The following is a 17,244-nucleotide window of genomic DNA, read 5'->3' on the forward strand; positions in this document are numbered from 1 at the left end:
TTATGGTTCTTCGTTGAAGCCCTACCTCAAGTAGGATATATTCTACTTAAAATCTGGACCAGCCTGGGGAAGTACTTTAACCTTGTAGAAGATAATAGCTAAATAATACTTACTAATGTTTTCAAGCAGTGTTGTGTTCCTGTGGTGGGTAAGGTGGCCAGAGCTACTGGGGAAGGTTGGGTAGGTCGTCAACTCTCTTGCGAGCGTCTTTAGGCTACGGTAACCGTTTACCATTAAGGTGAGTGGTAGGCTTGTTTGCCGACGTAGTATATAGGTATATAGTAAAAGAAGTCTCTTTCTCAGATTAGAAGGCGTATTTTTTTATGTCAAGGGAAATATTTGCTAAACCGCAGTGAGCATTATCCTAAGATTATTTTATTTCTCCTATGCCTATAGAAGCTATGTGGTTGCCGTGTGGTTACGGCATTAAGGAATATAGCCACCCCCTCTCTTCCCGTGGGTGTCGAAGAGGCGCCTGGCCAGCTGCCTTTTTAAGTTCCGAGGTGGTAGCGGAACTATGTTATCCCTTAGTCGCCTCTTACGACACCCACGGGAAGAGAGGGGTGGCTATATTCTTTAGTACCGTAGCTACACAGTACCACAACGCTGACTTACTGTCTTTTAAATATTGTTATTAACTTAAGGTTGTTAGATAACACTGGATAATTTTGTTATTATAACTTATTGTTAGTTCTTTGAAAATGCCCCTTATGACGAAATAAAGGTTTTAATTTTGGAACGAAGTTCCTTATGGGGCGTTGCGGAGGGGTACCCTAGCCGGCAAAAAATGTCCCTAAAGTTAAAAAAAGCGTAAGATTTTTATGTATAGTCTATGTATGATGGCTATACAGTGTCTAATGTGTCTACGTCAAAATTTAAATCTTCTATCTATTTTTATTGCTATTGTTATAATATTATTATTCTATTAAATTAAAGCAGGCAACGATTGCGTTACCAAAGCATAGACATGGTTTGCATGCAACGAAAGTGAATTAATAAAACTTTAATTACGAAATGTATGTTGTCATTAATTTTTGTAAAAAACTATAATACGTTATTAATTATTAATTATACATTATTATTATTAAATTATATAAAACAATTAAACTATTAAAAACATACAAAAAATATGGCCATATCGCCCTGAATTACAATGCAAATAAAAATGAATAGCTATAATGTGTAGCTAAGCGCTAAACGGTTGATCGAGTGAACCAAATTTAGCCGTTTTCTTTAGTTAGTAGTGTACTACTACTACTTTGTAGGAGGTTCTTATGGAATAAACATTTAAGGAATTAAAAAGATCCCTACTAAGTAAAGAAAATTTATACATTAAAAACGTCTGTCGGGTCAAAAAGTCGTTATTAAAATAAAATTTTATTTAATACATTTTTTGACTTGCGGTTTGTTCTTTTTTTATGATTAATTATTGTTTTAAATGGAACAAGTTGACCTTAGTTTTATTGACTTTAGTTTTTTTTTTAATATTATTTGTTAGTAGGTTAACGACATAAATAAGACGTAGTAAGCCTTGTTTATTATAAAAATATTGTATTAACAAACACCATAACAATGTTTTCATTTGATCTGCTTGTCGTAACCAACCACAGATTCCTAGATTTCAGTCATTACAAGTATATCCTATTATTTCTAGACAATACCGCAAACTAATTTCATAATGATTGATTTAACCGACTTACGCGATCAAAAGGAGGGTATTGTCTTTCCGTAACCGAGTTCGAAATCGTTCTACATAATATTTCAACAACACTGAATATTGTTTTATCTGTCAATAATTTCCTCATTTTGATGTCTATCTGATAATTATTGTTTGTTCTCAAACAAGAAATAAATCGATTTCAAATTAATTCGACAAGTAATAAAATGATAATATTAATTATATTAAATTATAAATAAATTAATATCTATGACATACACACACGGTGGTCAGTTTCTACGGTAAACAAGTTAATGCTTGTGTTACAGGTAACAGCCGACTGATATATCTATATATTTTTTTTTCTATAAATACATAGAAATAATACTTGTATATAAATAAATACGTATATCACTTTCAGACTCGAGGCGTAATCAAGGTCAATGCAAACTGCACCAATAGGTGTAGTCAAATTAAACACTATATATAGTAGGAGAGCTGGTATCAATTTTTGGGTAGGTATTTGAGGCAAGCTGAGAAGTTATCACATACCTCTCCTAGTATACCCCAACATGAAACTGCAGACCTTGCCGGTGAGTAGCGGGGCTACTAATCAACTCCTGAACAAAAGTTGGTGCCAGCTCTCGGACTCATATAATTTATAAGCCATAATTATATCGGTAGTTTTAGTTTTGTTTCAAACCTGTCTTTTGCAAAAAAAAAAAAACAATTACAACGAAAAATCGTCTCTTCTAGTGGTATTCTCATCCAGTCTCATTCTTGGCGCTAAACTGAAAAAAAAAAAAAATATATATATATATATTATGGTTTTTAAGTCTTTTTACATTTAATTGTGTCAGTAGATCGCTAAAGTCAGCGAAATCACGTCGTCGCGTACGTGGAAACAATCGTACAATCGTTTTAATGTTTATTAATTATGCAATTATTTTCATTCTGCTGACGCGGTGCGGTGTTTTAAGGGGAAAACGAATAGTGATATTTTGATTGAAAAAAAAACTCAAATATTAATAAATGAATTTTGTTCTGTGTATGTGTATGTGGATTTATGAATGTTTCTATTATCTATTTATCGTTAGTCTGTCGTATCACATTGTAACATTAAAGTATAATTCGAAAATACTGGTTTTACTACGAATATGAATGTGTAGCACACGGTCGTTGGTTCCTAAGGGGTAGATTCGAGGCGTGAATCGAGTCCACGATTCCAGAGCGAAAAGCAACTTCCCTATCAACTGTGCCAATGGGTCAATCTGTTTCATAGGTTTTATCAACATCATATATATTAATACGCTAAGGTTAAGATGTTTGCCACCCTTTTTAGAAAAAAACCTCATATTTACTCCACATAAATTACATACCATTTTATAGATAAATGCTTGCTCTACCGGCATTCACTTCTAAAGAATTTAAACTGTATAAACAGGAAGGTTAGGTATACGTTAAGAAGAAGGAAGGCTGTTTTTTTCCTCAAATCAACGCGGGTGAAACCGCAAATAATCAGATTCTTTGTGATGACAGCCCTATATCCACGAATTCTAGGCGCTTGTGCCTTTTTTTGACATCAGTAATTTGTATTCTGCTTATCTGTGGGCTTTGCATATGATTATACTATTAGTTAGGGAACCATCAATATATCATCTCCTTTACCCTAAGGTTGCCTGGAAGAGATTACTTCGTAGCGATAAGGTTTTGTTTTTGTACACATTTGTACTGATTATTGTTAATGTTACCTACTTTTTCTTGGCGTAAAATAAAATGTTATTAGTTCTTGTTAAGAGATCACAAGTCCGAAACTTCGTTGCGAAATTTAGAACGTGGTCTGACGGTGACGATAGTGAGGACTTAATCTTTTAGTTCAACTGCGGGTAGGAGAATACAAGTAATTCTCCTACCATAGTAACGATGAGGTGGGTATACTAGCTCGTTGAGACCCGCACGCATGTCACCCGTGGTATACTGCCAATATATCAACAAAACTGACACGGCTGACTCGAAATCTTGTTTGGTACTTGGTAGATAATATGAGGTGTCTAGCAAGCGAGATACATTCTGTATTTACTAATTATATTCTAAGCCTAACGTTATTACAGCATTTTAGTGTTTCTTCTTGAAGCCTAAAAACTCAAATAAGGATGTAATAATTAATAGCATCCTGTTGATACAACACTTTTCCTATCACTTTCATTCGAACGAAACAGAAAGTAAAATACAACTTGTTTATATAATATTTTTAGTTTTTTATAACAACACTAGATGTGCCCCGCGGTTTCAGTCATGTTAATTTAAGAAAAAATAGGTACTAGAATATTATATAGCCTATAGCCTTCCTTGATAAATGGGCTAACTAACACTGAAATTATTTTTCAAACCGGACCAGTAGTTCCTGAGATTAACGCGTACAAACAAACAATCAAACACTTCAGCTTTATAATATTAGTATAGATGGTGAAAGTAGATTGATTTGTAAATTGCACGATGGATAGACTTCAAGGAAAAATATCCGGGCTAAAAACAAATATATTTTACATATTAAAAAAATATATTTAATGAAATCAGATACGATGAATTAAAAAAAAACTTGATTTTTTTTTATCATAAGAATTAATTTATTTTATTAATATGTTTATTGAAATATAAATGTGAACGCGCAATTTGCACACAGCTTTATTTAATTTACTTATAGTCTTTTGCCCGCGGCTATCTACGCCTGTCAACAATTTTCTTTTAGCGTAATAATATTTATTTGCCTGAGGGATGAATTTATTTTTAAGAAAAACTAACAGCCCGGACAGATTTCGTTCTTTCAAAAGTTCATAGTAAAATTCAATTTTTTTTGTATTAAAACCTTCCGTAGGCCTTAAGGAACATAAAAAAAGGTAAATTAGCCGAATTGGTCGAGCCATTGTCGAGATATGCGCTTAGCAACATTCATTTTAATTTATATAGATAATTGAGAATTTTAAATGTACCTTACCTTAAAAAATACACAATCGTTTAATTATTATGCAATGTTATGAAATTTAATATTATAATTTAAATGCGGATGTCTAATGTCAAGCAACAAACAAAAACGACCTGCCCAGCGTGGTGACTATGGGCAACAAACATGAGTTCAATCCATTCTTGACGCGAACTTGTGGAGGCCTATGTCCAGCAGTGGACTGCGATACGCTGATGTGATGATGATGATGATGATGTCTAATTTCAAATTTGGTCTTGTTTGTGAAACAACAATAAACATGTAAGTAGTACAACAAACACATTTATTCAATTAATAATTTTGTAACCGCCAGTGCGGTGAAGCACACAGTATCGTGTGTGAAGATGATCAAAACGTGTACCTAATATTAGAGCACTGCAGGGTGATAATATACATATCAGTGGTTACGAGTGTAAATGTTTAGAAAAAAAATATTTAAATGAATTGATAAAATAGTAGTAATAAGCACTGATAATTTATGTTTACTTAGTAGGCAATAGTAACTGTGAATCTTCAGCTACTTATATTATTGACCAGTTGACGTTTTTGCTTTTTTTAAGTAAAACTTTCTTACTCCGCTTGACTTGGAAAGTAAAGCTGGTAAATGACGAGAGCGTTACGAATAGTGTGATCGGGTGAGGTGAACGGAAGTTGAGTTTGAGAGAATATTAGTGAAGATAGAAAGAGAGAGAGACTTACGTTTTGTATATTACTGTAGCGGCAAGTAAAGGAGTTTTACTTCAATCGTGTGGTCCAAAGGACATTCTTTTTTTACTGCCTTTATGGTGAGATTTTGTGTGTTTTACACTGTAGTGTAAATAATAAAGTACTTTCAAAGTCAATTCGCTAGTTATTTTTTTTTTTTTGTAGTGTGTTTGCGTAATAAATCTCCTGAGAAGTTTTGGTTTTAGAGTTTTTGTAGTTGTTACGTTATATAACTTTCAGTTTTATTGTTGATTCGGTGTTGATATGTATCCAGTTATCGTAAGGTGACATATTTGCTTGTTGACCTCCTGTTTTTGTATATTTAAGTAATATTAATACACACATACAATTCTAACTCTACAAGTGTGTCACTATCTCATTAATAAAACAAACACTCTCCTTGAACTCGAGAAAAAAATAACAAAGCGGTCACTTTCAATGTCAACGCTTATCATCTTATCTTGGTAACTATACTATACATAACAGATTGTCACCTCCCACTTTTGAGCAAGCTCTCTTTTTAAACGACTTCAAAAAAGGAGGAGGATATATCTATATATATCTGTTTATCATATATCCGTTTTTGATAATTCTTTTTTTGTTGGAAAGGAGATATCCTAAGTGTGGTACAATGATAAGGATCTGATGATGGGATCCCAGAGAAATCGAGGAAAACCCTCAATATCCGCAAAATTTTTACTGGGTGTACCGATTTTGATGATTTTTAATTTAATCGAAAGCCGATGTTTATCACGTGGTCACATTTAAATTTCATCGAGATCTGATTACAACTTTTGGAGTAATCTTTGATAACTTAACTATTTTTTCGTCTACCTACATTGTATTACTTGTCGTTGTAATTGAAGTCGATTTTTTTTGTCAGCAAACACAGTTATTGACCAAGCTCTCTCTTATGCCTCCTATAATTGAAGCTTTGTCAGCTGTGATATTAATTAATTTATGGATAGTTTAGAGCTTCATCAGAAATAATTTAAATAGTTCACAGCTATACTATCCCGAGTAGAAATTTTTTCGTCTTCCTTAGAAGGACCGGACCAGGCATGCCTGATCAGGACTAGGGATAAGGCATGTAACGCAGATGATTGATCTAGACCTGATCAGGATGAGATGAGATTTCCAGATCAGGAAATCTTATCTCATCCTGATCAGCCGGTTTGGTCCGGTCCTTTTAAAAAATACGTAAATTTTTTAAAAGGACCAAGGAGATTTTTGTACACAAGTTTGTAATTCTATTAATTTACTATTAAATAATATTATTATTTGGACATACAAAAAAGTATACAAGATCAGTCAGAAAAGTATACAAAACTTTTTTGGTTTTAAATCAACAACTTTGACACCATCTCAGCTGTTGAAATTCTTAATATCAAATTTACAGAATCAATTTTAAATTTCGAATTACAAAAGCTCTATACCAATTGAGGGTATATCAAAATTTGTAATTTACATGTTAAAATATGTTAGAGAATAGAAGAGGTACGGAATAAGAATCGTTAAAATAAAGTCTGATAAACAAATCATGTACAGTGGCGTGCAAAGGTTTTGGGCCACCCTGTTTTTTCAATGCAATTAATTTAATATTCTCTATTTATGAGACATGAATGTTCGTGTGTTTTGGCACTTTTGCAAAAATAAAAGTAATTATTGAAAAATTTCTATAGAAATCTTTAGAATTGTTGTGATTTGAAACTCGAAAGACCAAAATGCGTCACGATAAATAAACTAACACAATAAATATATTACGAGAAGGGAATGAGATAGACTACATTAGCGGTTATTATTATTATCATTATACAGTATATCGATGAAAAAAATCTTTCGTGCGCTACTTTTCAGAAGTTGCACTTCTGCCGTGTGTGAATTGCACCACACACTTTGTATATAAATATAAATAATACATATATAATCGAACTATAATCAAACTTTTGAGCTGAAAGAAGGCCAACTGTGTAAAGGGGCTAGCCTAAGTAGTACCTAGTCTAGGATCCAAAATTTCATAAATTGTCGAGTTAAATTCGTGTCATAGATTTCATTTACTTATTGTTAATGTATTGAGAAATTACCATTACGACAAAATAAAATGATATCACGTTATCTTTCCTCGTGTCTATGCACGAGATAGGATCACATGATTTATTGTGATTTTTAAAGCATCTCGAAAATTATCTGTGTTTTACACAGACTTAGGGTTGAGTCATCATTTAAATCTAAAATCCTGTCGATAATGACAGATTAAATAATAACTATTTGTTCTCAAACAAAAAAAAAAAAAAAAAAACAATAAAATACGAGAAGTTCAATTTACATCGACAAATAGGTTTAGTACGAAGCATATTATTAAGAAAAACTCAAAATCTACTCATCAGATCTCACACAAATTAGCACCTTTCGATAAATGAAGAATCACCAAATTACAATCACACCTATTAAAAGTTATGAGGTAATAAAAAAAATACAGACGAATTGAGACCTCCTCCTTTTTTGAGTTCGGTTAAAAACTAAAAAAACTGTTGGATCAATTTCAAAAAAAATCATTCAACAGTAGATCGATTAGGTTTCGTTAACAGTAACAGAGGCTGTATTTTTTGGTCGAGAAAACCGTGTAAGGTATCTGAATATAGGTTTTATTTTATTTTTATTTTTATAAATTAATATTTTATTGTTACTTATATTACGCTTCAGCCTGTAATATTCTACTACTGGGCATAGGCCTCTTTGCCCATGTAGGAGAAGGATCAGAGCTTAATCCACCACGCTGCTCCAATGCGGGTTGACGGATATATTCCCTACTATGGGTAACGATCGCTATCAGGTGCACATGACACGGAGTGCAAATTTGAAGCTTAGAAGTCCATCGCGGACCAACAACGTAATGCGTAATTAACATAATATATTAGGATAAGTGTGCGAAATTTTATACTACTCCGTCTGCGTAATTTTCGTAAAAAGGGGTACAAAGTTTTGGATTCACGTATTAATATATAGGTTATTAAATTCATTCATTTATACATAAATTAAAAAAAATAATACGCTTACGCTTCAGCCTGTAATATCCCACTACTGGGCATAGGCCTCTTTCCCCATGTAGGAGAAGGATCAGAGCTTAATCCACCACGCTGTTCCAATGCGGGTTGGCGGATATATTCCCTACAATGAGTAACGATCGCTATCAGGTGTATATGATAACAACCGGGACCGACGGCTTAACGTGCTCTCCAAGGCACGGTGGGGAGACCCACAAGGACTGCACAAACACCCAGACCACGGCAAACATCTGTATGGCCAATACAAATGTTTGTCATGTGCGGGGATCGAACCCGCAACCGCCAGAGCAACAGGTACGATCCATGGCTGTGACCGTTGCGCCAACGAGGCGTCTTATTTTATAAAACTAAAAATTTTATGATTTAGCTTCGAGTCAGGGTGGGGCAAGCGCCCCACCTTGTCTTACTGTGGGTACGCCCATGCCATTCCTAATCACAATCGAAAATTCAACAACATACTCTATTCTTAATTTCTATTTCAATTTAAAACTATAAATTATCTTGTCCGTCTACGACATTGGAGCCACCACTATATGCAATCCATATTAAAGTTTTTTATTACTTTCTTTCTCTTTTCTTTGTTTCGAACATATTGCACCAAAAAAATGTTGTATGACTTCTTTAGTATCATAAAAATGACAGTCAATGGCTTTGTTTTAAAAGGAGAAATCTGAAGAATCAAATTGTCTGGGTACCTAATCCATGCGTCTAAGACCGCGGGCATAAAGCTAGTATTCCATATTGACTTTAATGATTGAATAATATGATAAGAACATTCTGAATGCACATAATCGGTTTTCAGAAAGTTCCAGTAATCAATAATGTAGGTGTTTTTAAACATTGATAACATAATGCTATTTTTATTATTATCATATGTATTCATTCATATAGATTTTTATGCAAAACAATATGCATATTTATCTATATGTTTATATAAGAAAGTTTGACGATAACATCGGTGTTTTTATTAGTAAAAAAAATCTTTTAATTGAAATTATACATTATGCAGCGTTTGTATCTTCGACTGTTACTAAAACACCACAGCACGAATTTGTTCACGAATTCGTCACGGCGGTGTTATCAACGTTGGGGTCGGTGCGAACGCATTATTTTTAAAATTATTTTGTGTATCTTTTGTAGCTAATTTTTTATTATCTTTAAAGTAAATTTAACAGATACGATAGATTTGACATGTGTCAATAGCGGTCTCCGAGACTTCCCTGACAAACTCAATTGAAAAAATCTCCGACATGCAAATTTTACAAAGCGTGTAGTTCATTTTGCAATAGCCTATGTATTCGGTGATAGCATATGTATTTGTACAAGTCTATGACATATAAAGATTAATAGGAGTCACGTTTTAAATTTACACCGACTGCCGATGCTAAAATACTGTCGTAGTTTAGTAACCCTTCGTTCAGATATTCGTGTTTTTATGAGGAAGTTTGTCTTTATGGTTCTTCGTTTAAGCCCTACCTCAAGCATATATATATTTATATTTAGATATATTCTACTCAAAATCTGGAGCAGCCCGGGGAAGTACTTCAACTATGTAGAAGATAATAGCTAAATAATACTTACTAATGTTTTCAAGTAGTGTTGTGTTCCTGTGGTGGGTAAGATGGCCAGAGCTATTGGGGAAGATTGGGTAGGTCGTCAACTCTCTTGCGAGCGTCTTTAGGCTACGGTAACCGTTTACCATTAGGTGAGTGGTAGGCTTGTTTGCTGACGTAGTATATAGGTATAGTAAAAGAAGTCTCTTTCTCAGATTAGAAGGCGTATTTTTTTTATGCCAAGGGAAATATTTGCTAAACTGCAGTGAGCATTATCCTAAGATTATTTTATTTCTCCTATACCTATAGGAGCTACGTGGTTGCTGTGTGGTTACGGCATTAAAGAAAATAGCCACCCCTTCTCTTCCCGTGGGTGTCGTAAGAGGCGACTAAGGGATAACACAGTTCCACTACCACCTTGGAACTTAAAAAGCCGACCAATGTCCCTGTAACCGTGTGACCTGTAACGAATACTGCGGAGCTTAAGTTAGGCTCTTTAAAATTTTATTGCTATTACATTTATTTTCTGATTACAGTTATGAAATACTTATATCATTAAATCTATATCATTATTATGAATACCTTTTATTCCGTTCACAAAAATCCAAACTTTGAACAAAATTTTCTCATATTTGGATTTTCAAAGCTTACTTACTGTCTTTTAAATATTATTATTAACTTAAGGTTGTTAATTTAATACTTAAGGTTGATAACACTGGATAATTTTGTTATTATAACTTATTGTTAGTTCTTTGAAAATGCCCCTTATCACGAAATAAAGTTTTTAATTTTGGAACGAAGTTCCTTATTAGGGGCGTTGCGGAGGGGTACCCTAGCCGGCAAAAAATATCCCTAAAGTTAAAAAAAGCATAAGATTTTTATGTATAGTCTATGGATGATGGCTATACAGTGTTTAATGTGTCTACCTCATAACTGTTATTATTACTACAGTTTGCTATTAACATTATTATATCATTTGATAATTATTATATATTTTTATAAATCATTGTAAATAAAGTCAAGGTGTTAAGATAATTTTGTAATGTATTTTTTTTAAATTGTTGTCGATAAATTATCATAATAAAAGTATACACTTTTATGTACCCGAATAATTAGTTTCTTTATACATCGAATAGAATTTGAAATTAATATTTTATAATTTCATTACAGCCTATACAGTCCACTGTTGGACATAGGCCTTCACAAGTTTACGTCAAAAATAACGTGAACTTAGTGTTTTGCCCATAGTCACCACGCTGGGCAGGCTGATTTTATAATAAGGAACTTCGTTACTATCTGCTGTCTCACGACACCACTCGGTTATTTGTTTCATCACCTAAGCACAGCAAAGTAGGCCATTGTCTAAGTAATGGAACATTTCAGTTAAGTTTAAATGATAAGGCTTTTTATCATACCTGACCTAGACTAGAACGTAATTAGGACTAACATAAAACGCGTGCGCATCACATGAACAGTCAAAGGTCAATGTTGCACGCAGACGGCGACCAGACGATATCACGCGGATGTATGCTATCAATGTCCGACAAATTATTTTCTGTACCAATATCCTGCTTGATATTGGGGTTGTTAAAGTTTTAGAGATAAAAAGCGCCGTTAGATCCGATAAGAGACGTATCTTTGTGTTATCTTTAGTTAGCTATGCCTCTTTGTTTTACTTGTATGATTTCCGATTTTGTAGGCATGAACATTTAAATACTGGACTTGACGTTGTTATTTCGAAACTAATCAAAATTGCGGTAAGTTACGCTTCTGTGTGGTTATGGCAGTCTGGCGTAGTTACGGCAGTAAAGAATATTGCCACCTCCTCTCTTCCCGTGGGTGTCGTAAGAGGCGAATAAGGGATAACACAATTCCACTACCACCTTGGAACTTAAACAGCCGACCGATGGAGGGATAACCATCCAATTGCTGGCTTTGAAATACACAGGCCGAAGACGGGCAGCAGCGTCTTCAGTACGACAAAGCTAGCCCTGCTGTCACTAACTCGCCTGCCCAGCGTGGTGACTATGGGCAACACATAATTATGAGCTCATGCCATTTTTGGCGCGAACTTGTGGAGGCCTATGTCCAGCAGTGATAGGCTGAAGTGATTTGTGTATTAGTTTAGAAAATCAATCATAACGTTAATGAAAGTTACACAATGTGGGTACGTAGTTTATCAACCGACAAAGTCTGATACTTTTAAACTGACTTTAATATACATTTTAAAAATAATTCTTTGGCTACGGTTGTTGCCATGAGCTTGGGCGTGACACACATTAATGTTTATATGTGTTGCTTATTACAAAAAAAAAAAATGGGTAGGTATATCAGTCGGATAGCCAAAACATAGGCATTAAGTTGACTTGTTGACTATCTTGGACTCTCGACCGTGTTTGGATGATAAAAGAAAAAAAAAATATCACTGTTTATTCAGTCATAGATAACAATTACATGTTACTCGTGTACTTTTATAACAACCGCTCTGTCGCAGTGGTGCATGTGTCGCCTGAAACACCGACGGTTTGCGGGTTCGATTTACGCTCGGGATAGATATTTGTATTTGTACAATTTCCGAATTGGATTGCTATCCTCGTGGGTCTCCCCACCGTGCCTCGGAGAACACGTTAAGCCGTCGGTCCCGGTTGTTATCATAACTACCTTGTAGCTATCGTTACCTATAGTAGAGAACATATCCGCCAATCCGCAGTGGACCATCGTGGTAGATTAAGCTCCAATCCTTCTCTTCCACGAAGAAAGAGGCCTATGTCCATCAGTTGGATGTTACAGGCTGAATGCATTAGTTTTATATCATCGAAACATTTTTAGTTCGTTGTTCAAAATAACGTGCTGTAAGATATATCAGCAGATGTATATATATATATATATCAGCTTTTAAACTACGAACGACTGTATGCTAACTTGAACCATCCACAAAACCTGTTAGATTTAGACTAGACTCCTAATGTTACTCACGTATACATTTTTAATTGTATGCTCGTACCGTAAATCATATCCATCATACCTGTATCGGGGTAGGAAGCGAATTAACAATCCGCGGAAAAGAAAGCAGGGTAACTGCAAACTGCGCCAGCGGGCTAGTCATTTCTTCCACTTCCCATTACCAAAATTTTTAATCTATTGTTTCTTATTTAAATATTTAAATTTTTCGAAGTTAAGGGTATTTTTACTAACAATTACAAATCCTTTTCTATTAATTTAAGAATTTTGTCATTACGATCGCACCGATCCGATCATTCAGTCACTAAATTAATGCCTGCCTGTAGTGCCAAACTTTTAGAGTCATTCTGAATTATTGAATGAATAGTGCCTGTATAGCACGGATGATTTCGCCAAAGTCTCGTAGAATGGGGAGGACACGAGAGGGATTTATTGTTGCGGTCGGGATTATAACTTCAGTACAATTTCACAGTTCATAAAAATGGTAGGTATATTTGGTTTACCCTTAACGTAGGACAACGAAGACGTTAAAAATACAATATAAACACATATATTGTTAGAAATATACTTACTCTTATTCTTATATTAGAACAGTAATAAAACATATTACAATAATTACCGATCATCTCTGCAGCATCGAAAGTCATAAAATTAAAATGCAAAAAATTAATAAATACATCTGTTTTCTTACAGTGGAATATGTGGACACCGAATATAGCCTGTGGCTGACGTGGTTCCTGACGCCCGTCATCGTCACGTTCCTGCTGCCGGCAGTCATCATTGTACTGATCTACATGAGCAGCGTCATCTTCCATCTCTACAGGCTCTACAGGTAAATTACTAACGCTAGACTACTAACGTCCTAACCCTTCGCTGCAGATTGCAGGTTTTCTAAGGAACGGATGACCGTGTGTAAATGTTGAACATATTTATTTATTCTATTTATAATAACAATTTACGTAAGTTTTTTGTTCTTATTACCCGACTGCCAAGGAAGGGTTATGTTTTTCGCGCGTATCTTGTATGTATGTATATTTGTATGTAATATTCTTTACTACCTCATATTTCCAGAACTACTGAACGGATTTACATAATTGAGGTATCCGTTAGGTTCGTCTTAGCTGCCCAAGTGTTCTTAAATAGGTGACATTAAAAAATATCAAACATGGCGGCTGCGCGAAGCCATTGTAGTTAATGAAAAAACATTTTTTTTCTCGAATACTACAATATGGGTATCAAATTGAAGGGCACGATACAAGGATTTTAAAAAGGTATATCATGATTATTATTACCGCAATACTAATAAAGAAATACAATATTAAAGTTTAAAAAATGTGGACTTTGCTCTTTCCCACGCCTATGCCATGCCAAACTCGCCTCCTAGGCGACGATCAACTTCGGGGTGTAGCCTTTCTAATAAAATACAATGGTTAAAAAAAAACATACAATTAAAATTACAAATAAAAATTAATAAATGTCACACCAATTTACAACTACATTAATAAAATCAATAACAAATACATAATACCAAATACAAATAAAATAATTTTAATATTAATTTCATTATATTAAAACTAATAGTTGTTGACTTAAGCGGTCACCTATTTGCTAAAGGCGAGGCTTACGTTGCTTTGAGCAGAGTGAGATCTTTCTCCGGGCTTGCTATCAGTTCTCTTGACCCTAAAAAATTACTTAATCAACCACATGATGTAAACTGTTTTAATGAATTGAACAGATTACGTAATTTGTCTGACTAAAAAGATATAAATAAAATAATAATTAAAAAAAAAAAAAACAAAAAACCCGCCTGCGTGAAGAACAACTAATAGAAAATCAACTGAAAAAGCTGGAACAAGATAAAAATTCAATATGCACACAAAGTCAGCGAAATAAATAGAAACAATATCAAACATTTTGTGCTGTACGTTTAAAATATATGAATACGGTAGTCCTTCGAAACTTTATGCAACGTCGTAGATAATATGCAGTCGGAGGCATGAAATTGAAGGATAAGTCAAATCATTCTCTCTTTGTGCATGTCTCCGACTGCATGTTATGTACGACGTTGCATAAAGTTTCGAAGGATATTTATTTATTTATTCTTACGGTAGTTTTTTCACATGCATAGGCTTTAAATTCAATAAAGATCATATATCTCCATAGAAACCAAATTGTTCTCCTAATTATTATTATTTTTATCCTAAGCTCATATATCTAATATATAAAATTCTCGTGTTCGCGGTGTTTGTAGTTAAACTCCTCCGAAACGGCTCGACCGATTCTCATCAAAATTTTTGTGCATATTAGCAAGGTCTGAGAATCGAACAACATCTATTTTTCATCCCCCTAAATTTTAAGGGTAGTCCACCCCTAAATATTTTTTATATTTTTGGAACAAATTTTATATTTTTATTTTATTATGATTTGGCATTGAAAAATACATACAACCCTAAATTTTCACCCTTCCACCACCAACCCCTATTTTTTAATAGCGTTTAGCGGCAGGACAACGTTTGCTGGGTCAGCTAGTATTTATATATGAATGCATTTAAGTATGTTATTTCTTCAAAAGATATAATTAATTATTATTAATATATATCTTCGGAACGACTGCACCGAATTGGATCATTGCTTTTGTGTTTGTTATTTTCAGGAAAGGGTTTGTATAAAGTTGAAGATGAGGAGAAAATATCTCAGGAACTCCTGGAGGTAGCAAGCTGAAATTCACATCAAATATTTAGGTCTTATGTCCTTTGGAGCTGTGAAAAAATTAAACTTTTAAGCCATACGCAATCAAAAGATACAGCTTTTTATGCTGCAAATTTTCGACACTCGCAAGGGAATCAAAACCTACAGGGTACTTTCCTTGAACTCAGAATCTTAAAATTTTGTACAAAGCACCGTCTTATAGCACAGATAAAGGAAAAGCATAAATTTTTTGTTACATCATAAAAATATTTCTAATAATTTTCTTTGTACGGAACCCTCAGTGCACGAGTCCGACTCGCACTTGGTCGATTTTTTTTTATTATAGACCCAACCCTAACAGTGATTTTTACACTTTGTAGGGAAATTATACACCAACACGCTTTGAAGCCGTTAAACAGGTTAAGCTTCGTCTTCTCTAATACGGAACCTTCGCCCAGCAGTAGGACTCAAGGCTAATTCAGTTCAAAACACAAAGTTATCTTATAATGTGTTGTTATGTCTATAATATATTTTCAAAGTCCAGGCCCAGACAGCGTGACAGATTAACGTTTTATCATTATTTTTTATATATATTTGTTAACTTTGTTTTTATAACATTAAATAAATTTAATTCTTTCATCACAACGGCGGCCATACGGAACGGTCGTGATATTCATTTAAAAATATTATTTGTTTACATTATTTAACGCTTTATCTGCATAATTAATTATATCTTTGACGAAGTAACATATATGCATTCATATATAAATATACATGAGATTAGGATAAAAATACTGCAAAATTTGGTTTCTATGGAGATATTTCTTTATTGAATTTAAAGCCTATACGTGTGAGAGACTACCGTAAGAATGATCCAGATGTTTTAACAACAGATGAATAGTGTTAGGAAGCGAACCTTTGTCATATTTAAAAATATTCTATTCTCGATTAATTAGTGTTTGGCCAAATATTTAATTGACAATTCACAAAAGGCTCAGATAACGCACATGGATGGGTACTTTCCAACCGACTGCAGCGAATTAAATAATAATTTTTTTTTCGTGTCGTACTTAACTTATCTCTAGCAGAGATGGAATATTTTTAAACTAAAAGAAATGTACAATTTTAAAATATAATAAATAATGCGTTTTTTTAAAAACCTAATGATAGGTTTGCGTTTGACCACTATTTCACCTGATGATAAGTGAAAAATGCGGTCTAAGATGGAGCACGCTTACTTACTTGAAGTAACCTATTCACTCGCGACTTAAAGATTCCCAGGTTATAGTTTTCCGGAAACTTACCTAATATACGCACATACGTTCCTAATATACATTATAAGAAGATATATTTGTATTTTTAAGCTATCCGGACCAGAATGGCATTACATTTTCTAAGACGTTACAAGAAAGTAATAACTAAACGTATATAATTAATATATATAAATGACATTGGAAAATTAAAATGACAATGTGTGAAAAATACTAACCGTAATGACTAACATAACTGTCTGCATGGCGATTGAAAATAATGTACTTTAAACTTTATATAAGACTATAAAAAGTTGATGGAATTATTCTCGTGTGGAATACTAACGACAAAGATAAATAGGAA

The 17,244-nt window shown here is 33.7% G+C and overlaps 1 protein-coding gene across 1 annotated transcript in view; it reads left to right on the forward strand.

Annotated features, from left to right (window-relative positions):
• The window catches only part of LOC123665435 (transmembrane protein 68), a 41,988-nt gene that overhangs the window by 19,561 nt on the left and 5,183 nt on the right, over window positions 1–17,244 (forward strand). Inside the window, exon 2 of the mRNA XM_045599743.1 lies at window positions 13,636–13,774. Coding sequence (XP_045455699.1) covers window positions 13,636–13,774 — 139 coding nt within the window. The remainder of the gene's footprint in view (window positions 1–13,635; window positions 13,775–17,244) is intronic.

The sequence above is a fragment of the Melitaea cinxia genome, chromosome 24, assembly GCF_905220565.1.
Source record: "Melitaea cinxia chromosome 24, ilMelCinx1.1, whole genome shotgun sequence".
In the NCBI taxonomy this organism is placed as follows: Eukaryota; Metazoa; Arthropoda; class Insecta; order Lepidoptera; family Nymphalidae; genus Melitaea; species Melitaea cinxia.